General features: G+C 60.3%; 2 protein-coding genes across 2 annotated transcripts in view; one reads left to right on the forward strand and one right to left on the reverse strand.

Moving 5' to 3' along the window:
• The window catches only part of LOC117641350 (hormone receptor 4), an 82,015-nt gene extending 58,763 nt beyond the window's left edge, over nt 1-23,252 (forward strand). The window contains exons 3-15 of the mRNA XM_034378589.1: nt 3,655-3,759; nt 12,530-12,641; nt 13,776-14,022; nt 14,256-15,062; nt 15,145-15,455; nt 16,159-16,307; nt 17,387-17,448; nt 17,535-17,822; nt 20,507-20,641; nt 20,743-20,871; nt 20,983-21,310; nt 21,408-21,535; nt 21,629-23,252. Coding sequence (XP_034234480.1) covers nt 3,655-3,759; nt 12,530-12,641; nt 13,776-14,022; nt 14,256-15,062; nt 15,145-15,455; nt 16,159-16,307; nt 17,387-17,448; nt 17,535-17,822; nt 20,507-20,641; nt 20,743-20,871; nt 20,983-21,310; nt 21,408-21,535; nt 21,629-21,709 — 2,882 coding nt within the window. The 3' untranslated portion in view covers nt 21,710-23,252. The remainder of the gene's footprint in view (nt 1-3,654; nt 3,760-12,529; nt 12,642-13,775; nt 14,023-14,255; nt 15,063-15,144; nt 15,456-16,158; nt 16,308-17,386; nt 17,449-17,534; nt 17,823-20,506; nt 20,642-20,742; nt 20,872-20,982; nt 21,311-21,407; nt 21,536-21,628) is intronic.
• An 882-nt stretch (nt 23,253-24,134) lies between these two features.
• LOC117640886 (endonuclease G, mitochondrial-like) lies at nt 24,135-25,623 on the reverse strand. Its single transcript, XM_034377857.1, has 5 exons — nt 25,340-25,623; nt 25,064-25,257; nt 24,754-24,990; nt 24,502-24,682; nt 24,135-24,411 (listed from the first exon to the last, which is right to left on the reverse strand). The coding sequence occupies exons 1-5, from the start codon at nt 25,565-25,567 to the stop codon at nt 24,316-24,318; spliced, it is 936 nt and encodes a 311-aa protein (XP_034233748.1). The 5' UTR covers nt 25,568-25,623; the 3' UTR covers nt 24,135-24,315.
• Between the last annotated feature and the right edge of the window lie 74 nt (nt 25,624-25,697).

The raw sequence follows: 25,697 nt of genomic DNA on the forward strand, positions 1-25,697 counted from the left end.
TGCCGCTGGAATGCGGGCGGCAGGAGCTCCATCATGGCGGATTGGAATGGAATTCGGCGACGGAAATAAGCTGATCCACTCGTAATTCCGTATTCGGGGTGGTCCGGTGGGGCGGGGCGGGTCCAATGTTCCCCGAAGTCCCTTGCCCTCCACGTGGCGTGCATTACGTGCACGACACCGGCCCGCTCCCTGCTCGCCCTGCTCGTGCTGCTGGAGACGGCTGGGGGCCGCGGGAGGGCCGGCAGGGAACCGGTTGGGCTCGCAGGGGCTGTTCCGGGGTGGGGGCCTGCCTAACCCCCTCGGGGGGGATGTACTCCTTCACTCTGACTGGCCATACTGCGAGTGGGAGTCGTAGCCGTTGGTGGTTCTTCTCCGCCAGGATAAAGTGTCACCTTAGTAAGGACGGCCATGTCTCGTTTTGCAGTGCAGGCGGGCAGTGTCGGGCCCGAAATGGCATACGATCTTGTGTGGTCTAGCCCTTAATGGTAATGGTAATGGCGGGCGGGCCGGCCCGTCGAACAGCGGCGCACGCGGGTGGCCTACCCCGTCATTGCACGGCGCTAGGCGAGGCCGGCCGGCCGGAGCGGCAGGCACGCCAGGCTAGGCAGAAGGGAGGGGGCACGGCTGGCGAGGCTGACGTCACGGCACGCCTCCATGATGCGCGAGGCCGTCCTCGTCCTGCCGCTGCAGCAGACTCATTCCGAGAGTCATTTTCGTCGCTCTGTCTCTCTCGCGCCCATGGGGAACGCCCCATGAGTGCGAGAGAGACAGAGCGACGCGGCGACTAGGGCTAGTGTGACGGAGAGGTACTCGGCATCGATGTACTCGGTGTTGAGCAGGCACTCGCTGTGGGAAGAAGTTCGCACTTGCTGTCGGAGGCACTGGGCACTCGCTGTCGAAGGTACTTGTTTTCGAGGCACTCGAGGTGCGCGAGTGTGTTACGCACGTATGGGATGCTAAAACACCCGCGACAGAGCCCGCGACGGAAGGGGCAGGGGTGGAGAGGAGGACTGGTTGGTTATAGGAACTGGTAGATCCGGAGGGGAGGGGCGAAGCAGGGTGGGGGGACTGCGAGAGAGTGAGAGAGATAGAGAAAGAGCGAGAGCGCTGTTGTATAAGGCACAAGTCAACGAACCGGCGACCCAGTTTCGCACGCTGCCGCCGCGGTGGAGGGGGGCGGGCAGGCGCTGTGGTGGGCACCAGCTGTGAGGATGGGTGGGGGAGGGGAGGGGAGGGAGGGGAGGGGAGGGGAGGGAGGGGAGGGGAGGGGAGGGGGAGCGGAGCAGGAAGGGCGGGCAGGGGAAGGACTACGACAAGCCCTAGTGGGCCACCACCACAACTGCCTGGCTGGGCAGTCGGTGATCTTTGTGACCTAGGCCTTACGACGCTCCACTGTACGACTGACTGTGCAACGTCGCCGGCAAAAACGACAACACGACTTTTGTGCTTGTGCGCGCGTGTGTGCGCTTGTGTTGGTGTGTGCGTGCGTGAGTGTGTGTGCGCGCGCGCGGCTCGGAAAGCCTGCCGGTTGCCACATCCCACCGCCGCACAACAACACACATCGCCGCACCGCCACAGCGCCACAGGGGCAAGGTCCCCCGCGGGTGAGCCAGGCCCAGGCACCCTAGGGCTGCCGCTGCACCGTGACCCCAGGACTCTGCGGCGGGCGTTGGGCTGGATACGGCCGCCCGATACTGGCTCGAACGCGAACGCTAGGCCACAGTGGGCGGAGGCGGTCGAAATTCCAGACGCGTTTTGAGCTCCAGAGTCGCTAAACAGGACTCGAACCGCGCGAGAACGAGCTTCGCTGCGCGAATTGCGAATGTTGTTGAACCCACGCCGATCCGCGGCGAATCGGTGCGCGGTTCGCTGGCCACGGTCTCCACGGTCTCCACGGTCTCCAGCAGGCAGGGCGGCCCTTGGCGAGGCCCTTGGCGAGGCCCTTGGCGCGGCCCCACGGCCAGACGCTAGCCACCGCCACCAGCCACCGGCAGCCGCTAGCCGCCGGGCCGCCAGGCCGCCGTCGGGTTGCGAAAGAGGCGGAATCACAGACGAAAGTGAGAATGTGAGATGGAGCCGCCGGGAGGGCGCGGCGGGGCGGGGCGGGGCGGGGCGGGGCGGGGCGGAGTGGGGCCGTGGTACAGTCAGTGCTGAGGCTGGCTGGGAGCGCGTCATCATGGGCGCCCCTGAAAGACCCAACCGAGTCCAAGATGCACTTCAGAACGGCGCAGCAATTTTCTTCGCTGAGGACGCCACACCCAGTTCACCCGGTATGAGAAATTTACGGGCCAGTGCGGTGGCACTGTTACTAGTGGCGTAGCTGCGTAGCCCAATCCGCGTGCTGGCCGCGCGTTCGCTGCGTGACTTCCTCGGGGGCCTAGTGCAGCCGGTGGCTCGGCCGGTGGCCCTCCCCTCCTCGTGGCTCGGCGGCGGTCCCCCGCGCCGCGACCTACTTCTCTCCAGGTGGGCCCCGCCTCGCCCCGCCCCGGCCCGCCCCGGCCCGCGGGCCCCCGGTGGGGTCAGCGACCGTCAGAAAGGGAAATGACGCCCCACCGCGCCCCGCCGCGGCCCCGCGCCAAGCCGCCACGCCGCGCCACTTCGCGCTTAGCGAAGCGAGACTAGCCGATGAGTCGAGCCAGCCCAGCTGCCGAGCTCGGCCGAGTCACACGGCCGGGCCTGGCAGGGCCGAGCCGAGCCGAGCAACGGGTCCGCGGTCCTCGCGGAGCGGCGTGGCGTGTGCGCCAGGCTAGAGCTGCAGCACCATCCTTCGGGCCCTGCGAGCGCGTGACGGTCACGGGTTCAAATCCCGGTGCGCGGCCGTTTCGAATGAACGATTGGCGCGGCCGTAAGGCTTCCGACGGGGCTAGCCGTTGCCGTTGGCGAGATGGTTGGGGTTCGCCTCCCGGCCGCGCTGTGGACGCGCGCGAAAGCGAGAGGAACTCGCGGAGGAAGGAACGCCACGCCCAGGCATCCCAGGCAGCACGCCAGCGCGCCGTGACGTCACGCCAGCCGCGAGCGTTCAACCCGAAGCCCGGGACGGCGTGCTGGCCGTGCTGGCCGTGCTGGGTGTGGTGCACAAGGCGGGCCCGCGGTTTGCCCCGTGCAGTCCCATACCGAAGAGTAGTACAGAGCGCTGTACCAAAGTTCGGCCAAATAGCGTGTGGTGGTGTCCCCTTCCATTGGCATTGGAAACATGGCGCATTCGTCCGTGCTCTGTCGCTCCGCCGCGCAGCCGAAGGCACTTTCTTGCCGAGGATAGGCCGGGAAGCGAGTGCGTGCGCGTAGGGCGGCGGGCGGTAGGTCGGTAGGCAGTAGGTCAAGTCTGGATCGAGTCGCATCGGGACACGTGTGGGCCAAGCCAGGCCAAGCAGCACACGTGCACTGGCTGGCCCGCCGGCCCGGCCTAGGCCCGGCCGGCCGCTCTCCCTGCCGAGGAATCAAAATGGAGTCACAGACGCCAGGTCGGCTAGGTCCTGGTCGGTCGTCACCGCGTCTCTGCGTCACTCTGACAGGAGGATGAAACAAGACAAGTGTGTAGTTCAGACTCGGAAAGTGTCATTCGCCGTTATTCTCCGCGCCTCGAGAAAAAGATGTCATCGCCCATAAGTGCGGGACTAACGGACTAACGTCACCGTTTTGTTTGTTTTGTTGCAGGAAGCATGACCCTCACCAGCGCGCCCTGTGAGGTGGACACAATGAGCTTGTTCCAGGACCTCAAGCTCAAGAGACGGAAGGTCGACTCCCGTTGCAGCAGCGATGGTCAGTACTGCTACAGTGTACACACTTGGTTTCCTATTTGAAAGCGGCAGCCACCTGGCCGCGCTGGCCGCCCGCAGGTTGTCTGGTAGAGTGACAGCGACTGGCCGCCTCCGACTCGGAACCGAGACTCGTCCTGTCCCGAAATAGGTACGCCGGGCGTAATCGAGCTTATTACTTATCCGTTTGAACGCGCCGAGCGGGCCGAGCGGGCCGAGCGGGCCGGCGCCTGTTGGAACGCACTTTCACCGCCAGCCTGGAGTTCGAACAAAGCCTTCTGCGTAAACAACAACAACAAGGCCGCGGCCCACTACCTTGCAGCTTGCTGCTGTTGTTGTTTTCGAGGCGCGATGCAAAACAACAACAGCAGAAGGACGCGCGCGGCCGGCGGTGCGGTGTTGCAAGGACCGGTCTAGAATAGCAGACGAAAATAGGGCCGCGCGGGCAGCCGTCTTTTCCACGCCGAACGCGATCGAGAAGCATCGAAGCCCTTCTGTCCTGTTTGAACCGAATGGGTGGTGCCGTGTCCGTGTTGCACCATTTGCACTGTCCAGTTTACAGAGTACCGGGCCCTTTTTTCTGGAGCCCTTCTGGGGCAGCCCGACGTCTGACCTAGGCCATACCAGGCCTACCTGCAAGGGAATGGAAAGGGCCCGTTGCCCGTCCCGTCGTCCTCGACGTCCTTGGCGTCCTCGACCTTGGGCTTGGGTGCGCCGTGCGCCCGGAGGACCGGAGGACTCGGAGGCTGTGGGGATAGGGGGCCCGCCGGCGCGCCGCGTGCGTGCCGCGTCCTCGGACAGGCTGCAGGGCGGCTCCGCGCGTCGCTTTCGCCGCTGTCTCTGTCGCACTCTCGAGGCGTGGCGTAGGGGTGCGAGAGAGACAGAGCGGCGAGGGCACTTGGTGGAGGCGAGCGCGGCCGCGCCTCTCCGAGCAGTGCGGGGCAGTGCCGGACAGGACAACGAGGATTACACTTACGCTGGAAGCGGACTGGCCGGGCTGCCATGCCGGCCGGGATTTTGGTGCGCGCGCGTTTTGGTCCTTGTTCCGCACCGACATCGAGAACGCCGTGGGGCTGTTGACCCGGGGGATGCGCGGTCGGCCGGGGCGGCCGGGGCGGTGGCAGGTGGCCGGCCCATCGGTCCATTGTGCGCGGCGGGGCCGGCGGGGCGTCGCGATGAAATATCACACGCGAGTGTGCAGAGGCACGGGCAGCGGCGGCGTCCCGGCGGAGAGCGTGCGGTGCGGAGGAGAGCGGAGCGCGGCCGGCGCCTCGGTCAAGTGTAGGGTCAGCGCGGCGGCGGCGGGGGCGTCCGCGGTCCGTGGTCCACGAGCCAGCCGCGAAGACGCCGCCCCGCGACGCCCCGCGGCAGTCCACTGCAATCCGCGGCGCGTCTGCCTCGCGGCCCTGGACGGCGCAGTGGTGCGGCCAAGATCCGCGCCGTGATTTTCCGGTCCGCGGTCCGCGAGTCCGGAAGTCGCGCGGCGGGTACAGGCTGCAGCAAAAACTAGCCGGCCGGTGCGCGGTGCGCTGGGCGCTGCGGCGGGTACAGGCCACAGCAAAACTAGCGGGTGGTGGGCGCTGCAGCAAACTAGCCGGCGGCCGGCCGCGGTGTTCCGGGTGGTCTCGGAGTCATCGACGGGGCCGACGGGGCCGTCAGGCCGTGAGGCCGCCAGACCCAGAAGGCGACAGAAATTGGCGGTCCTATCTCGCAAGGCGCGGCGTCCAGCCCCGCAGCCCGCAGCGCAGCGGCCGTGGCGAACGCAGCCGTACCGAGGGGGTACTGACCGTCTCGGCCCGCGGGGGAGAGGGTGGGGGGAGGGGAGGGGGGCACTACACGCTGTAACTCAAAATTAAAAATAGGGGGCGGCTTGGCAAGGAAGTGGGAGCGACGCCACGGGCTCGCTTGTCTGCCCTATGATGGGGTGGTAATGTTTTTTATTACGGCGTTTTTCTGGCGAAAGGGGTGTTGCTGTGTGTGCGTGCGTGCGTGCGTGTGGACGACCTGCCGCCCGCGCCGCGCTGCCCCGCTGCCCCCGCCGCCCCTGCCGCCCCTACCCCCGATTCCTCAAACTGCAGTCCCCGCCCGACCCAGCCTGCCTGCAGGGGTGACTGACCGAGTACTTCGCGGGCAAAAAAAAAGCACAAAAAGAAGGAAGACGAAATAATAAAAACGGAGCGGACATTCGAGACGGGGAGGAAGAAATGCCTGACTTCGCCAGCTTGTCGACACTCCATTATGACCGCCAACAACTGTCTGTCTGTCTGCCTGGCTGGCTGCCGCAAGTTTGTTTTGAATCAAAACTTGTTCTTGTTGTCGAGCGTTTGGAGTGTAATGTTCCCCAACAGCGGTGCGCGAAACTATCTCCAAAGGGCAGAGGGCCGCCTGAAAAATACACAGCCGCCACGTCCACTCAACACGCCGGAGCTGGCCGTGGCGCCCGAGAAACTGGAGCGGTAGCACCCACACTGCCGTCCTGTCGCCCTGCCCGCCGTCCGGAAGAGACGAAACAAAAACAGATATGTGTGATGCGGCCAGCCAGTCAGCCAGCCTGTTGCCCGTCGTGCGCTTTCCAAGTTATTCACCCCAGAAAAAAAATTTAGTAAGAAGGGAAGAAGACTCCTCGCGTAGTCAATCAAGGGACATTACAGTGTCCTGGCAAGGATCCACGCCGCCGCACAATGTGCTCGCTGACCCCTGCCACGCCCCGCCACGCCCCGCCACGCCACGCCAGCCGCGGCTTGGCTTTCTCCGCGACATCGCGACACCCGAATTGAGGGGCGAGATGGATTTCCCCCCAAAGTGTTTGTGTAACCGAACCGATCGCATCCCGATGTGCTGCTGCTCGTCTCGCTCGTCTCGCTCGTCGCCGTAACGACCGTCCGTTTACGACCCAGATCCTTTGTGCCAATGGGGGTCGCCGTCGACAACGACCCCGCGACTCCCGCGACGACACAACGACGCAGCGTTAGCAGCAACAAAATAAAGCGCAAAAAAAAACAACTAAACTGAGGTACTTATTCATCGACTGGAGGTGGACGACCTTTAGGCGACCCGTCACGTCACGTCCGGGGTTTTGCTCTCATTTATGTATATTTTTTTTGTCGCCTTCCCTCGCGTTTGAGGAGTTAGCACGCGATGGGCCGGCGTCGCGGCATCGCGGCATCTCACTTCCAAGACTGCGGATTATGGACCGTGAAGGGACAAGCCACAGAATGCATACACACGTACGTCTGGTCCGATGGTCAGCAAAGTGCTGCTTTCTATGCAGTGTAGTAGAGGACGAAAATCTAGTCGAAAATGTCGAAAGAACCATCTGTTAGTCGAACTTTCAGTTACACCAACGTGAGAGCTGCTGGCTGGGACGCTCGCGAAAATGGTAAAATTTGCGGACTGGGCGTGTCTGTGTTTGTGCATGTGAGTGTGTGGTCCCCCACGCTTCGACACGCCGCACGCTGGCCGTGACCCCCCTCTCCCTCCCCCTCCCACCATTGACTGGCGTGCGGGTTAGGTCGCGTCCCGTTACCTCGGTGCACTGACCACCTCCCCCCCCTTCCTGCCCTTCTAAATTACGCGCCAAAACAAAAGCCGGCCGAGTCGTGGTGTCGTCGCCCCCGCCATGCCACTGCCATGCCGTCCTGTGCTTGGCCCTGCTTGGCCCTCCGTGCTCTCCTTTCTCCCGTTGCCCGGCGTTGCCCTGATCCGCTTCTTCAAAGGACAGCAGAAGAAAAGAAGCATCATAAACGCGCTGCTCGTCACTGCCGAAACCACCTGTGCTGCGGGAGCGAGAGAGAAAGACTCTCTTCTGTCCATGTCCAACTTCTCTCCCTCCCCCCCTCCCCCTCCCTTTTCTGGTGTCGTGTCGCACACTAATCAAGCTTGAAGTTCAATGTCTCCATCGTCTGACTCACGCCAGCAGTGATCCGCGTTTATTTATTTTTCGGGAGCGGCGGGCGCTCGGGTCGGCTCCAAAACAGTCTGGCCCGTTCCTGCCCGTTCCCTATTTTTGATTCGCGTTCGTTTACCCGTAAACAGCGCGCGCGGTTTTATGACTACGGGACGGGCCCCGGCAGCCCCAGCTATACACCTCGGCGGGTGGGGCGGTGGTGTGAAAGGTGCCAACCGAAGCTCGCCGCACAGTGGGCCAGAAGACCGCTGGAGGCGGCCAAAACTCTAGACGCGTTTTGAGCTCCAGAGTCGGTAAGTGAGACTCGAACCGAACGCGTGACCTCACCAATGGTTTGCTCACCGAACACACCGAATCTATTGGTGGGGTCACACGTTCGGCTCGAGAGCTCAAAACGCGTCTAGAATACTGGCCGCCTCCACCACACTGAAAAACCAAACGTGGTCTAGACCGCATCATTGGTGTGGTCAAATGGATGCCATTTTGACCGCATCAGTTGGTGTGGTCTAGACCACGTTTGGCCACGTTTGGTGTGGTCTAGACCACGTTTGGCCACGTTTGGTGTGGTCTAGACCACGTTTGGCCACGTTTGGTGTGGTCTAGACCACACCAAACGCCCCAAACGTGGTCTAGACCACACCAACTGATGCGGTCAAAATGGCATCCATTTGACCACACCAGTTGGTGCGGTCTAGACCACGTTTGGTTTTTCAGTGCAGTCTCCTGGTGGATTGGCTGCAAGGGCCGAAGGGATGGCCCAATGCCTTTGGCAGAAGTGCGTCTCTTGGTCCTCGTCTCCTCGTCCGTCACTCCGTCGTCGTGTCGCTACCAGTGTGGCTACCCCCGCACCCCCGCAGAAACCCCGTATACTCGGAATGCCTCGGATGCCCTTGCCCTTCCCATTACCGGCTATTGTGCCCCCTTCCACCCCCCTCCCCCCTCCACCCGCCTGGCCGCACCTCGCCCGGCCACTCCCCGCGTGGTGATCTTGGGGATGGCCCTGGCTTAGGAGCCCTCCACCGCTAAGCCGCTGTCTCTGTCTCTGTCGCACTCGCGGCGGCTGCTATGTCTTTCCGAGGCCCCCGCCGACCGCCGTTGCCTGACGCGGCCAAAATAGGATGTGCAAGGTGGGCGCGCGTGGCGCTGCCGACCGCAGGACGTGACAGAAGCGGCCGATTGAATCCTGCTTCAACAGGCAACGGCTGGCTTCATACCACTGCAAGGTACGAGCAACGCACCGCGGCGTCGCCATGCGGGCCGAGATTTCTCTGCTCGCCGTCTGCGGCACGTGTCCGACGGGGATGGAGGCAGAGCGCAGTACGCGGCCCCCGAGCAGGGGCCCCCGGAAACGGCCTGAATGCATATGGGTGCATAGTTGGTGCGCGCTGCTGGCTGGCCGACCACGACCACGTGAAATTGACGGCATTCGCTCGAACCTATCCCCCACCCGACAGAAGCACGTCGGCCTTATACGCCACGCGAAGCACGACGAAGGCGAAGCCAGGCGAAGCGCGAGCCACTGCGGTGCCGAATTTCTCTGCTAATAATCGCCTTGCTTGTCTCGGCGGCCGATCGCCGTACGTCCGACGGGGAAATAATGAGAAGGGGAGCGGCGGGCGCGGCGCGGCAGGGGCCGGAACCGGCCTGATTCATCCTGAATCAGGACGCCGGCGACGGCGGTCACAAGCGACGGGCCGCGGAGTGGCGGCGGTCCTCGCGCCTCGGCCCTCACGCTGGGAGGCGCAGAGCCAGACGCCGGGCCGGCGGGCGAAAAGAAATTGGAAGCGGTGAGCGGCCGTGCCACCGCCGAGGGCATCCGCCCTCCCCATGGCCGTCGGCCGTCGGGCGAAAGGGGAAAAGGGGAGGCGAAACGAAAGGGCAGCCGCCGCGACGCGCAGTTCCTTTGTTGTTGCTTATTTCTCTGTAATGAGAGCGCCTTGTCTGTCGGCTGGCTGCTGATAGTGAGGTCGGCCTGGCGGCGTGGCAGGGGTCCTCGGGCAGCGGCGGCAGCGGCAGCGCGACCAGGAAGCGCGGCCGCCTGATAAAGACAGGAATAGTAGGCCTTTCCACCTGTCCGAATTGGGTCAGCATGCAAAGGCCGCGATCGCCGCTCGGACCGGCGAGGCGAGGCGAGGCGAGGCGAGAGGCGAGAGCCCCGCGGGGTCGTTGGTCGTTGCTACCCGGCCGCGCCGCCGCGGCGTCCATGACCACCGTGCCGGCTAAGAGGCTGAGTCTGCGAGGGCTGCGGGCCGGACAGCCCTCCTCCTTTGCCGTCTTTCTTTTCGTTTTGGGTCCAGTGAGTAATGGCCATTTTTTCCAATTCATCTCTTTAATGAGAAAATTAATTAAACCCTGCTAAGGCGATTGTCAAATTGGCTGTCGGCCTGTCGGCCCCGTCGGCCGGGCATCCCCTTTCCCTGAGCACCGCGAGCGCACCGGCGGGGGGAGGGGGAGGGTGGGGGCGGGCGCGGCGCGCTGGGGCCGCGGCGGTGGGGGGAGCGCCGAGGGAGAGAGAGAGAGAGCGGCGCGCAGTCCGGCTCGGGGAGCGGCGCGAGGCGGTCGAGCGAGGTGCGATACGGCGCGAGCGACGCGGCGCGGCGCGCAGACACGCGGCCACCGCGGCCAACCGGTGCAGTGTGTAGTGCGCGTACATAGTGCGTCGAGTAGTGTCCAGTGCAGTGGCGTCCAGTGTGGCGGCGAGTGCCGTGACAAGTGCAGCAGTGTTTGATGGATACCTGAAGCGGCGTTGCGAGGACGCCCGACGCCGCTTCCACGACATGTTCGCCGTGCAGGTGCACTCCCTGCCGGCCCTGGCGCCCACCTACCCCCGCCGTCCGCGGCCCACCGTGGCGGTCAGGGGCGCCCTGGTGCCCCGCGTGCCCCCTGGCGGGCTCAGCGGTGAGTCGAGCGAGTCCAGTCTCTGGAAGGGTGCCGGCAGTAGCGGTGCAGTAGCCAGCAGTGGCGTAGTTGTTGTCGACTACCTGCCCGAGGGGTGCCGGCTGCGGCAGTGTTGTCGCTGGCTGGGGGAGGGGAGGGGGAGGGGGGGGGGGTGGAAGGGGTCAGCGGCCGTGCCAGTGCTGGATGGGCTGGATGCACCGTTCATTGGGTTGCTCCAAGGTTATCATCTGGCCGGCACGCGGTACCGGGTACCGGTGCGGCTCACTCGGCCTGCCTTACACTTCGAGGTGTCACCCTCTGCAGGTCTCGCTGCTGCTCCAGCGGTTTGCTACTCTTGTTGTTGATGTTCTTTTTTTGGGGAGGAGGTGACGCGTGAGGAGGCCTGGCCAAACGGCGGGCCAAACGACGGGCCGGCCACAGACAGAAAGTCCCTTTCACCTCTCTGCCGACCCCTCCCCCTCCCCTTCCCCCACTCCCCCTCGTGCATACATCCGCCCAGACGCTCCAGCCGCGCCTCCCACCAAGTTGCACACCCGAAAACGGAAGGGAAGGGAAGAGAAGGGCCGAGGGCCCAGAGGTGTGTCTTCGTCTCGGTGCGAGGGAGAGAGATATGGAGCGACACGGGTCGCTGGTTTCTCTACCCCCTCCTTTTTCCCTCTGAGCCGGCCGCCGGCCATGCCCCGTGACTTTGTTGCGAACCCAAGAGCAAGCGACTGACATTGACTGGACACGAGGAAGTCCCACTGTTATTGAACGCTCCCCCCCTCCCCCTCCCCACCCCCGCGCCCTCCTCGATCGGCGTCGTCGGCGACACTTTGGGTGGCGCAACACGTGTACTCGAGCACGCAGGGCCTACGCCGTGCCCACCACCAGGGCCACCAGGCCCGCCGCCAGGCCCGCCGTGCCCACCAGGTCATGCCATGACGCGTCGCGCGCTGGCTGATACGTACTCGCCGATAACTGGCGTTGCCGGCACTGACAACGACACACTTGTCAGCAATGAGGAAGCGGCCCGGCCGCGCCGAATATTATCTGCGCCGTTCTGATCGAGTCATCGACTCGGGGCTCGCGGCGGAAGAGTTCGGCCAGGACGCCGGCCGGGACTCGGCGACCCGAGGGGCGTCGGCGTCGTCGGCGCCCTCCAGTCAGTCGCCGAAACCGGCGCGGCGTGGCCTGGCCGTCGCTCTTTTCCTAGCAGTGCAGGCGCGCGGGCCGGTTCGCTCGCTGGCTCGGGAGACAATGCTTATCGGTCAACGCCCACGCGTTTTGGAAACGAAACCGACGAGGCCGGGCCGCGCCGCGCTGCGCCCATGGCTGGCCGGGCCTTGCCTTTGCCAGGAGAAAGTCGCGTGGTTTGGCGTTGGCCACTTCGGCCCGGCTCGGCCCGGCCCGGCTCGGCACGGCGCGGCAGGGAAGGGTCCACGACCATCGGGTTCGTTGTGCCCCGTGCCTGCCCGTGCCCCCGACGGCCCTGTCCGCTTTTTCCATTCCATAAACCCTAAATGCTGAGACGCTGAGGCGCATTGACGCACTGGTAGAGGCTTGACTTGACGCTTTCTCTCTCCGCCCCGCCCCGCGGCTCGCCCGCCAATCCGCAATCCGCAATGCCCGAGGTACCGGATCGCGTGCGTGTGCATAGTAAGCAGCAAGCAGCCTGACCTGGGCGTGGCGCCGCGCGGCGCCTGTCTGTCCGCCTGTTTGCCCGTCTGTCCGTCGGCCCAGCGACAGACTTTCTTCCCAGGACACCGCCGACGATTCACATGGCCGTGCGAAGAGAGGCCCGCGTTTCCCCGCTATCCGCGCCCTCGCCTTATTCGGCCTCGACGGCCACCCTCGCCTGAAACGGGCCATCCGGGATCTGAATAAGGAGCAAGATGTGACGCAGCGACCGCCCCGCAGCACCGGTAGCCATGGCGGCGGCCCTCACGCTCTTGGACTCCTCTGACGAGCGCGTCTTCTTTTGTTGCAGGGGAGAGCGTCCCGGACACCAGCACGTCGTCCCCCGACATGGCGGGGTCGCCGTCACCGGGGCCGCCGGCGGCGGCGCTGCCACCCTTGCCGCCAAGCCCCCCACCCCCCAGGTGAGAACCACTGAGGAGACAACGGACACGTCACGACGCCGCGACTAGGCGGCCACCTCGGCCACCCAGTGGCGGTGACTCCCGGCTCCCGTTTTTGGAAGTGGACGCGGGACGCGGCGGCGACGCGGCGGGTAACGGGACGCGACGCGGGTGTGAGCGGCATGGCCTGCATGGCCTGCATGGCCCTGTCCGAGTAACGGGGGAAATTGGGGCCTCTGGATGTGTCTGTCGGATGTACCGCACTGTACAGCACGGGACGGGAGGCCCCGGACAAAGCGTCGGCCGGGCAGAGCCGGCCAGAGCGACGACCGCGACGCGTGGACGCGGCGGGGCGGGGCGGGCGGGGCGGGCGGGACGCGTGTGCCTGCCTCTGGCCTGCCTTGGCGCGGCCGCGGCGGAGGAGAGGAAGGCCGGCTTCGCTGGCTTCGCTTTCGATTTCAGTCCGAACCGGAGAGGAAGCGCCAAGCGCCTGCACATTCCAGGGCAGAGTAGCGCCGACCAGTACCCGCCTTGCCTGTGCCCTGTGCCTCTTACTTTCCAACTGACGTCATCGCGGCGCGCGGCTCGCAGCGCCAAAGCGCGTGCCGGCTGCCGGTCGGCTTTGGGTTCGAATACCGACACCCTCGCGGCGTTTTTGCCGCTGCCCGCGGTTTTTATTCCCTCGTCGCCCGGACAGGGACGCCCGGGCTGGGCGTGCTCCAATTGCGGCCGGGCGTGTCGTCACTTCGTCACTGCGTCGGCGCGGCGGCAGGGCACGGCGTCACGCTCGACCGGGGCGAGGCATGGCAGGCGGGGCGCGTGCGGCCCACAGCGCTGCGTACGTACGAACTACGAACGGGTTCAGCGGCCAGGCCTCGGGGCTCGACCGACACTGATTTGGCGCAGCACGGCCACCGCGTTAAGTGTGTACTGTCACACTGTAGCGAGCCCTCGCGCCCTCGCGGTGTCAGCGGGAAAAAACGTACACGTCGTCGACACCGCGGAGCCCGGCCAGCCCGGCACGCCCACGACGATGTGGCTTCGCAGCGCACTGTGCCGCCGCCCGGCCGCCCGTCAAAATAGAGCGGCGTCGCGGGGCGTTGAACCCGCGCCTGTCGCTCACACGCCTGATTCTAGATTCTCTATTCCCTGCAGGTCCCCCGCTGAGCCACTGGCGGACTCGGACCGAGCGCGGTCCCCGGGTCTGCCCGGTCACGGCGCCCAAGCTAGGCTCTCGGGCCACTCGGGCCGGCCGGACGCCGCCGACACCAGCGTGTTCGACGGCGGCGGCGGCAAGGAGGCCGCCAACCACCACCCTCACACCCACGCCGCCCCAGTGCACCCCACCAGCACTGTCATCAGCGTCGTCGTCGGCGGCCAGCAGATGACGCAGCGGCAGTCGGTGAGTGCTGAAGGGGCGGAAAAAAGAGTCAACTAATCAGCAGACTGATTCGTCACTCTGTCTCTCTCGCACCTATACGGGATGCTCTATGAGTGGGAGAGAGACAGAGCGACGTAAACGACTCTCGGAATCAGTCGGCTGGTTCTACTTTTCGAGTGCGACTGGGGCACTTTGGCGGTGGGCAGCGCGCAGCGGGCTATCGGCAGATAACGCAGGGCCTTCTTGTTCTGCAGGAGGAGCACGAGGAGCAGCGGCGGCAGGAGCAGGAGCAGAGGTTACGGCAGCAGGAGCAGCAGGAGAGAATACGACAGGAGGTGGAGCAGCAGCAGAGGATACAGCAGGAGCACCGGCTGCGGCAACACGAGGAGCACCAGCGGATACGGCAGCAGGCCGAGCAGGCCGACGTGCAGCACCGCCAGCAACAACAGCAGCAGCAACAGCAGCAGCAGCAACAACAACAGCAGCAACAACAGCAACAGCAGCAACTATTGCACCGGCAGGGCCAGCACCGGACAACACCCACCCCCATCCCCGTGTCCGTGGTCACGTCGACCAAGAACCCCTCACCGCCGTCCTTTTGGGCGGGACCGCCGATCCGAGTCAAGTCGGAGCTGGTAAACAACAACAACAGCGCCACGGCGCCCAATAATAACAATAACAACAACAACCTGCTGGCGCCGCTGCACGAGGCGACGTCGGCGCCCACCGCCTTCTCGCCGCGCATCAACGGCGTGCGGCCGGAGCTGATCGGCGGCGGCGTGGCGCCCGCGCCGCCCCCGCACAGCCCCCAGCCGTCGCAGTCCCCGCAGCAGCCGCGGCCCGCCCCCACCGTCATCATGGGCGAGGCCGGCGGCGTGCGGACCATGGTGTGGTCGCAGCCCACGCCGTCGCAGGCCTCGGCGTCCTGGAGCTCGTCGTCGCCGCAGTCGACGCAGTCCTCGTCCTCCAACTCGCAGCACGACGAGAGCGCGGCGCAGCTGCTGCTCAGTCTGGGCAACAGCGTGCCGCTGCCCTCGCAGCAGCCCGAACAACTCCACCAGGTAAGCGCCCCTTGGCACCCCCTCGCGCCCCGCGCCGTGCTTGATGCCTTGCTGACGCTGTCCTCGCTGCCTCCCTCCGCAGGTCGGCTCCACGCCGCACCACTTCCCCGCGCCCCTCAACATGGAGCGGCTGTGGGCGGGCGACCTGTCCCAGCTGCCCGCCGCGCAGCAGCTCCACGCGCTCAACCTGTCCGCGGCCGGCCAGCCGCCCTGGGCCGCGCGGAACGGCAGCGCGGCGGGCCACGGCCCCGGCCTCGGACACGGCCCCGAGGCAGGCCACGGCAAGGCGGCCGGCCTCGCCCTGCAGCCCGACGAGGACGACCAGCCCATGATCTGCATGATCTGCGAGGACAAGGCCACCGGACTGCACTACGGCATCATTACCTGTGAAGGGTGAGTCCTCAGGCCTCACGCCGCCAACTGGGACTTCCCCGGGGGAGAGCTTCCCCAGCCCACAGTGGATCTGTTCCCTGTTTGGTCAAGCTGGCCCCTTATCGTGGGTCAGGCGAACGAGATATCGATCCGGTCAGCGGGAGCCGAACCACTCGAAATCATGAATCTGCTCTGCTCTTGCTGTGAAAAGGTTTCAGTCATGTCTTGTGGTGGTATCTCATCATATATATCACTGCATAACGTACCATACACCTTTATGACTAATCTGCATATAAGGTGAATTTGAACCCCTGTCTTCTTAAACCTATCGACTTTTGCAAGTTCACTGGCCCTCTGCCCCGCATGTGAGTCATGCTCACAGCAGTGGCGAGAGCTCTTGTAAATAACACTAACCCTCGAAGAATCAGCCAGCATTTGTTTACCTCTGAATTTGATAAAACTTAAGCAAATTATTTACAACCCCAGATCTACTTTGATAACGAAAATAAGTTTGAATTTGAATTAATATATTTGACTAATAAACAAATTAACGTACTGCAACTTTTCAAAAACTGAATTATGTTGACAAGTGAAAAGAGAAAATAAAGGCAAGAAAACTTGCTGTCCGGCTGGTTCCTTCCTGCTAACCCTTCGGCGACGCCTTGGCGACGCCCCTGCCCTCCATGGCCCCACGGTTGCCTAACGAGAGATGTCTGGTGTGCAGCTGCAAGGGCTTCTTCAAGCGCACGGTCCAGAACCGTCGCGTGTACACCTGCGTCGCCGACGGCACCTGTGAGATCACCAAAGCGCAACGGAACCGATGCCAGTACTGCCGCTTCAAGAAGTGCATAGAGCAGGGCATGGTGCTGCAAGGTTCGTACTTCGCGCCCCTGTCCTTCAGCGCTGTTGTTTTTACTTTTCTTCTGTGCGCTCTGTGCTGTTGGGTGGAGGTCTTTTCTTTTCATGCGGCCATTTCCTCAAAATCTTCCCCTTTTTTTCGCCACGCTTTCAGCATTATCGCAAGCATCTTTCGATCGCTCTCGAACTGTAACTCCGAACTGACGTCCAAAATAGGAACGTCAACGGCCGGTGGCCGTCGGTGACGAATGCGGCGCGGCTGTCGTCGCCGCGCTTTGGCGGCCGATGAACTTGAAATTAATCTAATCACGGATGCTCGGTGCTCCTCGTCGTCGCTCCGTGCCAAAACTCGCCGCCGCGTCACCGCGTCGCGCCGCGTCGCGTCGGGCCGGTCGGCCTTTCGCCAAGTCGGGAAGCGGGGCGGAGAGGCGCTTATCTCGCCGGCGCCAAATCCCATCCCAACCCGGAAGAGCGGCCGTGACTCGCTCCGCGCCTCCCGACCGCTGTCGGCTGTCACGCTGCCGCCGCCGCCGCCGCCGCTGTCACTGGGCGCGGCCACGCCATGGCGACGCCGCGACCACCGCGTCGCGCCCAATCTCATTACGTGTTGCCGCTAGCCGTGCGCTCGTCTCGTCAGTAAAAAAAATTTTTTTAAAAAATGGTCATGCTTGCGGTTTATCTACGTCCCACTTTCTTTCTCATCCGCTTAAAAAAAAACAACATTTTTTGCAAGTGCTTTATTTGGGCTTGTGGTTGACTTTTCTTCCTCTGCATTCTCTGCTTTTTTTTCAATCTGTTTTCGATCAGTGCCAAACGCACGCGTGTGCCCTGTGCCGGCTGTCGCCGCGCCGGCTGGGTTGTCCGCCGAGCGGGTAGGCAGCCCATCCGACGCGGCGCGCTCCAGCCTTTTTGCCGCTGCGAGGATCCTTATCGGACTTTGATGGCATTGTTGGCCCGACTGCTTATCTTTGATACTGCACACCCTCAAATTGGGCGGGACTTTGAACCGGGCGGGTTTGCGGGTTGGCACTATGCGCCCAGTCCCGCGCCCAGCCCACTCCTCTACCGGGTTATTGACTTGTTGCTGCCCACAGCTGTCCGCGAAGACCGAATGCCTGGCGGGAGAAATTCGGGGGCGGTCTACAACCTGTATAAGGTGAGTTTTTTTTTACCGCGGCCGGCAACCTCGCCAAGCAGGGGGCGCTCTTTTCCTAACGGGTGTGTGTGCGTGTCTCTCCGCAGGTCAAGTACAAAAAACACAAGAAGAACCCGCGAAGCAACGGCCAGGTGAAACCCGAGAAGCCGCCGACCCCTACACCCGGTGCCGTGCAACAGCAGCAGCAGCAGCAACAGCTGCACCAGTTGCAGCAGCACCACCTGCAGCAGCAACAACAGCAACAGCAGCAGCAGCAACAGCAGCAGGCCCTGGGACAGACCAAAGGCCTGGCGCTGCTCAGTCAAGAACACGGACTTTCTCCTCACCTAGTAAACGGGACCATTCTCAAGACGGCGCTAACCAACCCCAGCGAGGTGAGTGGGATTCAAGGCAAAGGTGTTGGCGGAAGTGGCGGCTTTGGGGACGCGCTGGCGGACGCGCTGCACTGTATCGTTTCGGAAGCGCCAAGCTGCGCCAAGTTGCGGCCTTTGTACTTGGCGTGCGTGTGGCGTGGGCGTGTGTGTGGAGCTTCATCACTTGGCGATAACTTGCCCGACCCGAGGCCGCCACGTCCGCGTAGAGCTCGCGGGGCTCGTCGGGCACTGAGTGAGTCGTTTTCTGTGTGGAGGCCCGCGGCGGACGCGCGGGGAGTACGGGGAGCAGCCCTGCCGAGGGCGTCCCCGAGCAGTCCGAGCAGTCCGCCGGCCAAGCCCAGGCCAAGGGCCAGGCAGGCAACGCCGCGGGCAACGCCACTGGCTTGGCCGCCACTGGCTACCACCCCTCCAGGGCCTCCAGCCCGCTGCCGCCGCGCCACGCTGGCGGACCGCTCGGGCTGGAGCACTTTCAGCGCAACTTCGAGGTAAGCTTCGTGTCTCGAAAGCCGAAGCTCGAAGCTCTTCGCCGAAGCTCACCTCGCAGTGCTCGCAGTGTTGTTGCTATGCACACGGCACGGCCGGGCACGGCGCACGCCCCGCACGCAGGCCAGCGACCAGGCCGAAGGGTTCGACACGCTACACAGGCGTCCTTGAGTACCTTCTTACTTTATCTCTCTGTGTTTTGCGGCCGTTTCGGCTTCGGCCCCTAGGCCTCTCGGCCCGGCGGCAGACTCGCGGAATGCGCCTTGGCTGGCTTTACGTGTCGCACGGAGTCGCTGGCGTCTGGCGCTGGTCGCGGGCTGAGGTTCAAATACCGGCCGCTTGCTCTTCGTTTTGCTGCCCCGCCATCCCCGCCCCGCTTGCCGCTGATGGCGCCCTTCCTCCTGCTGAGCGGGGTGCTCGGAGGACGCCAGGACGCGCACGGCGCACGCTCGTCAAGCTTTTTCCAACACCCCAGCCATGTCCCAGGCCACCCAGCTTGCCGCTATCTTTGTCCTCTTGTCGCTTCTTCCTCTGAGCTCCTCCGCTGGGAAATGTGTAACGGCCCGGCGGTCCGGCATCGTGCATCGCCTGCGTTGTCCCTGGAGCCTCCAGACGTCGACGCCCGAAGCCCGGCCGGAGTGGCTGGAGGTAACGGGCCTAGCTTGAGCGGCTTGAGCTCGGCGCGGCGCTCTGCCGGCCAGGCGGTGCCCGTGCGGTGCCAGGCGGCCAGGGAAAGTGGCCCTCTACTTTCACTGCCAGGGCCGTCTGTTGACCTGCCGCCGCCCCCGCCCCGCCCCGCCCCCCGCGACGGAGAGCGGCAGAGCGGCCGTAGCGTGCCGCGGCGCGGTGCGTCACCTGGGAGGGGCCGGAGGGGCACGGCGCGGTGCGGTGCGGCAGGAGCAGAAGTCAGGAAGTCCACGTCAGGTGCGAGCGCAACCCTAGCAGGCCCACGGCAGGCCCGGCCTGTCCAGCCGTGGCTTTCTCGACACTCGAGAGTTGAGGAGAGGGGGTCCATGGCGTGGCCAGGGCATGGCCGTGGTGCCGTCGTCCGTGCACGTCCGTGCGTGGAGCGCCGAGAGGGCCAGACAGGCTAGTCGACGGGCGCAGGCCATCCGACGGGCTCACGGCAACGACGTTCCTGTCCTTCCTGTCGCTATCGCGGGGTGGTTAGTTTTGGGCCAATGGCGGGGGTTCACGTCAGGCGCGTGTTAAAAAGTGTGGCGATGAGGACGACTAACCGCGGAGAGTACGTAGGCGATACCAGGCAAGTCGCCTCACAAGCGTCTGCAGGAACGACGGACAGTACAACTTTGATTGAATCGCCCCCTCCTTCTGGCGCGCTAAATGACGGCGTTGCAGCGCGAACCCCCCCTTCTTCGCTCCGCGCGTGGAAGGGCGTTGACGGGCTGCTGCCTGTCAGCGCTCCACCGTTCCGCGCTGGACCGAGCCTGGACCGCCCCTGGACCGCCCCTGGACCGCCGCGGCTAGCCAGAGCAATGACCGCCGCGCCCCGCCAGCGCTGTCCTTCCTTCCTTCCTTCCGCGCCGCTTTTCCCGACGACCCTTACGTAAGGTGCGAACGCGAACCCCAGGCAGGCAGGGGCAGGCACGGGGTGGAGGCTGGTGGTCGTTAGAGCTGGCCGCTGCTCGGGCTGCTGTGCCTGGCTCGCCTGGCTGTGCCGCAGGAGAGGGGAGACGAGAGGCAAGGCGTCACCCATCTCAAGAGATACGAAATAGCGAGGGAACTGGTTTCGGTGCGCGGTGCGCCTCGGCGCCTCTCACCCGGGCCGCGCCCGCCCCGCGCCCCGCAACAGGTGCTGCAGGCCGCGTTCTTGGCACTCTCTCGCCGCGCTGATGAGTCAGGCGTCGCGGCGTCGCCCCTACCCGGGCAAAAGCGGAACCGAAATAATGAATGGAATAAGGTTCCGAACGCGGTCGCCATAGGGTTGCCACCTCCGCCGCGCGGCGGACCAGGGAAGTCCCCGCGCGCCGCCGTCGCCCCGACAGGACGACTGCCAGTGCACTGACAGAGCCACCCCTCCCTCCCCCGGCTTGGACGTTCAATGTCGCCAGCAGCGAGTTGGTGTCGTAGTTTTTGTTGGCATGACGATGTCGATGTTGTTGCTTGTCCGCTTTGCTTGCCCGCCCTGTTCTCCGCCTGAAGCGGCCTGACGCCCCATGCCCTCTGGTTGCCGGTTGCAGGTGGTGCACCTGCGGCAACGACTCGACAACACCGTGACGTCATCGCGGGACCGGACGCTGCCCATCGACGCCTCCATCACCATGATCCACGCCCTCATCGACTGCGACGAGTTCCAGGACATCGCCACGCTCAGAGTGAGTAGCGCGGCAGCGCGGCGGTTCAAAGTTCGAAACCCATCCACGCCCTCACGCGTTTTGGTCTTTGCTAAACACATGTTGTTTTCTCTTTTTGACAGAATCTAGACGAGGTGCTGGACCACAAGACGGACCTCTCCGACAAGCTAATGCATATCGGCGACTCGATCGTGTACAAGTTGGTGCAGTGGACCAAGCGCCTCCCATTCTACCTGGAGCTGCCCGTCGAGGTAGGAAAGGATATTGGGATATTGAATCAACCCATCCAAAATGGACATAGGAGAAGTCTCCCTCATGAGACCGTGACCCGGACCTCGTTTGACGGCATTCCCTCCCCGCAGGTGCACACGCGGCTGCTGACCCACAAGTGGCACGAGCTGCTGGTGCTGACGACGTCCGCCTACCAGGCCATCCACGGCGCGCACAAGATGGGCTCCACGTCGAGCGACGGCACGGAGGCGGACTTCACGCAGGAGGTGTCCAACAACCTGTGCACGCTGCAGACCTGCATCACCAGCATGATGGGCCGGCCCATCACCATGGACCAGCTGCGGCAGGACGTCGGGCCGCTGGTGGAGAAGATCACCCACCTCACGCTCATGTTCCGGCGGATCAAGCTGCGCGTCGAGGAGTACGTCTGCCTCAAAGTCATCATTATGCTCAACCCATGTAAGGCCCGGCTCCAGTTGTAGTTACAGGACAAGTCTCCAGACTTTTTTGTTTTTTTGAAAAAGTTTCAATTTTCGCTCTCTTTTCTTTTTTTTAGCGCGCGGGGGTGCGAGCGAGCTGGAAACTTTCCAGGAGCGCTACATGACCTGCCTGAAGACTTATGTGGACCATCAGTTCCCACAGCAGCCATGTAGATTCCATGACCTGCTTGTCCGCCTCCCTGAGGTAGGTTTCCCTGTAACTTCAAGCTTTTTCTTTTTTAAAGATTTATGGCTTTTAAGCATTCTCTTATGACCTTTACTTTTGTCTCTATTTCAGGTGCAATCTGCAGCGGCGGTGTTGCTTGAGAGCAAAATGTTTTATGTCCCGTTCCTCCTTAACTCTGCAATTCAACGGTAGTGCAAGGAGGCTGCGAAAACTTTTTTTTAATCTTGCTGTGATGTGATTGTAAAAAGAACCATTTTGTGGCTTATATTTTGTGAGCGTGTGAATGTGTGTGTTTGAGTAAACATGTGTGATTGAATGCGCGCGCGATTGTGAGTATGTGTGTGTGAAGGCGCTGTACTGGGTGGCCCCATCATCTCATTGTAAGTTATGTCATGTATCATCCACAGAAAGGGCCACCCAACATTGTACATATTTTACATAGTATAAATATAAATATATAAATATATATATATATATATATATATATAAAACAAGAATCAGATTTATCTTTATGAAAATCCATTGAATGGCAGATTGCAGATCGTGTTGTACAGGTATGTTTGCAAGTACTGAAAGTACAGTTATTATTATTATATTATTATTATTATAATTATTATAAATATAGTTAATTGAGATTGGTGCTAGCACACCAAGCCAGGGGACAGGAGCCGCTGCCAGTTAAAAGCTGGCGCCAACCTTCCCAAAATGTAGGTACTATGACCGACTGAAACATTGTAAAATATTTTAAATGTACTGTATGTTTGTTACCATCTGTACCAGCAGACCAAGCCCACATCACTCGTCCTCAGGGCTGGAAATAGTTACCAGTGTGTAATATACCAATATGTTCCTTTCTTTATTATGTTGTTGTTGAACAATTCCTGCCCCTACCTTTCAACAGCTTATTGCTGTATGGACCATAAACCACACACTCTTTCTTGTGTTCTGTTTTTATCTGCTCTGTCTGCCGGAACGTATGGTCACAGTATTTGACTGTTGTCTTATTTTTAGACAAGAACTGATCTAAATGAATGATCACAAATGTTCATGAAAACGTGTTCAACATAGTTTACAAAAATAGTTGTAATGTTTTTAACCTTGTACATCCCCACTGATTTGCATTTTGACCCCAAACCAAGGATTTTAGCTTCATTAGAGCATTGTTTTCTGTTTTTTTATGATGTGCACAAATTGGAACAAGAATGTTTAAACCACTTTGGTTTGAACCTGATCTCGTGTTGGTGCTGTTTTTCAGAAAAGTGATGAAATTTTAAAATTAGTTATACTTAATACTTTCTGTGATGTGTAAAGCAAATATGAAATCTTGTTTTTCTCTTTTTTATTACCGCAGACCTTTTTTATCAGTTTTTTCCACTTTCTTCGTTCAGAAATTAACTAGGTCATCAGAACTTTTCCCATACATCACAAAAATAGTTTTCAGAACTAAGATCATTAACATTTCTAAACCACTGTTCTGCTAAATGGCATCAACACAGCAAACAAAAGTTTTGGCTGTGTAATTTCATTAAAGGATTGTGAGTACAAAAATTTGACCTCTGATAACTGGCTAAATTATTGTAACATCTAATTAGTTCATGCATGTGGAAATAAGTTATGTTTGTTTCATTTTAATGTGTGTTTCTTTGTCAGTATTGTAAGAGACAAGTAGATGTTTCAGTTGCGCTGCTTCTCGCTATTCTGTACACGGGGACATTAAATGCATTCTCTCAACCACTCTTGAAATTTTCAATCTCTAAACACCAATCTAACCCACATGTAAAATGAAAAATAAAAAAAATTAATAAGATGTAATATCGCGTGTAATATACCAAGTCATTTTTACACCAAATGGAACGAGTCCAAGACCGTTGGAAAGAATCTAGAAGGAAATAGTGGTCATGAGAAATGTTAGAGAGAGAGCTAGCCCTCCCTATGCATAGAGCCGCGCCACCAAGGTAGGCCACCCGTTTGGCACTGGGGTGGGTAGGACGCGACGGTAGGAGGAACGAGGAGGGACGAGTGTTTGCTTCGCGTCCATTTAGCCAGGCTTGTCTCAGCCACGCCGTCAAAGTAGGCCGCCCATGTTCCACCCCCACGTACTGTGCATTCGCTCAAACCTGAGCCAGCGGCGACCAAAGGAAAAGTTAAACAGCCGAACCCCACCGGGGGCCTCATTGTCCGAGTGCTGTTCCGGTGCGTTATAAGGGTTCGACCCTTTGTTTCGCTCGTTGTTTGGAGGCTGTTTGCCACACTCATGATGGCACCAAGAAAAGGCCTGCATAGCAAAGGGTCGCCGCTGGCTCAGGTTTGAGCGAATGTACAGTACCACTGTGGGATCACCTTATCCCTTCTGGCGCAGCGCCCGGAAGGTAGACAACCGCTTTGACTCGTCGCAGGGAAGACCGGGGGGGGGCTCTGAGACGTCAAATGGGTGGCCAACCTTCACGGCGCCATCGTTCAGGGCGCAAAACACTTCTCCTTACGGCTCGACACAAGGCCCGTCCTTGAGCTGGTAGGGCCAGAGTCCTTAACTTTGTTGTAAGGAGATATGTGGAAAAGTGGCTTACATCTCGACAAGCATGAACACAACAACTGTAGGAAAGGAGGGAAATTCTACTTACAATGAAATTGCTACGTTTTTATTCACAACAATCTTTGTGACAAGCATCTACATCATTATCACACTTTTCACAAATGTAGTAGGAAATTTTTATTTAAAAAGGTAGCCGAGGGATAAAATTCTCGAAGGCTTCGTCCACTTCCCTCTCCTACAAATCACAACATTTCTAATGGATATGTTACGCCTTCTTTCCATTGATTGACTTCAGCTTATCACGAGCAACTCGATCAAAGAAGAGCAACCCTGAAAGTTTTTCTATGGTCTCAGGTTTCACCTGGAAATAATGTTTCAGTGTAAGAGTACAAGCACAAATTTATAATTGATTTATTAAAACAACAAAGAAATAGGTGCTTAAGGTTCTTACCATAAAATTAGTGAGTGGGGTATCATCGCTAATAACAGCGTTAGGCATAACATACGATTCCATGATAAAATTTCTATTCGAATCCTCAGCAACAACCACTTTAAAGAAATGGGTTGGGACTGATACCATGTTTTTTCCAATCACTTCATACTTGACATAAGATTTTCCATCAGATTCTTTCCTGAAAATATTTAAAGAAAATATATATATAAGAAGTATTTGAAGTATTTCATTGGAAGACTGGGCACTTACTGAGCAAGGTACATGGGGCCAGTGCAAACATAGACGTTTTGATAAGTTTTAGTCAGTTTTCGTACATGTCTCTCCAGTCGATTCCACGAGTCTCTATTAAAACCTCTTCCCACCTGTGGAGCCATGTTGGATAAGAGGAAGGTTTGTTCGCAATGTTTCTGGTGAGCTTTGTGATTTCCTGCAGCAGCAAGATGTCCCCTATCATATCCACTATATTTGTAATCTTCATTGGTTGACCTAAAAGAATCATCAGATTTTCTTAGTGGTTTGAAGCCCTTAGTTTTAGCAAAGTGAAGAATTTAACTGTTACCTGAAATATGGATGGATGGAAAGGTCTTCCTTAAAATCACACTTGCTACGGTCTACTGCCTCATTGTGTTTAACTCCATCTGGTGTTAGATGTTCAAATACCCAGTTTGCAACTTTGTTTCGTCTATCGTATGACAAGACATAGTCATCAAAGGAACGGATATTGTCTAAGCTGGGGAAGCCATGCTGCATAATCTGTGAACAGAAACGAGAAGAGTCTAGAACAAATGACTACAACTCTCAAAAGAGTCTGCAAATTTTTTGTTTTGTAACTTACTTGAGAAACTCTAGTAGCGACGTCGCTCCCTGTGTTTGTGTCGTACGGCGTAGCAGCCGACACGACTCCAAAGATGGGGAGAGCTGGACGGTTTTTAACAATGCGTCCATCTATCACAATGGAACCACTCGTTTGAGATTGCTTACTATGTATCACCTGATAGGCTGAGTTGGCAATCCATCCCGCCCCAAAAGTTAAAATTGTTTTAACTCCTAACCTAGTCGTCATGTTGTCTGGTCTCGCAAGCTCTAGCAGACGACGAGCAGGTGTTGCCAACTTGGCGACCAGCGCTGTTTGGCTGTGCCAACCGAACAAAACGAATTTGTACAAGCATTTGAAAGTGACGTGGTACATCCGA

This window comes from Thrips palmi, unplaced genomic scaffold (assembly GCF_012932325.1).
Source record: "Thrips palmi isolate BJ-2018 unplaced genomic scaffold, TpBJ-2018v1 HiC_scaffold_15, whole genome shotgun sequence".
Classification (NCBI taxonomy): domain Eukaryota; kingdom Metazoa; phylum Arthropoda; class Insecta; order Thysanoptera; family Thripidae; genus Thrips; species Thrips palmi.

Excerpts from the sequence above, each read along its gene's own strand:
- LOC117640886 (XM_034377857.1), bottom strand. The coding sequence starts at position 25,567 with ATGACGACTAGGTTAGGAGTTAAAACAATTTTAACTTTTGGGGCGGGA. Across the intron at positions 25,258-25,339 it reads TCGCTACTAGAGTTTCTCAA|ATTATGCAGCATGGCTTCCC; the intron begins GTAAGTTACAAA and ends TTCTGTTCACAG. Across the intron at positions 24,991-25,063 it reads TCCATCCATCCATATTTCAG|GTCAACCAATGAAGATTACA; the intron begins GTAACAGTTAAA and ends TGATTCTTTTAG.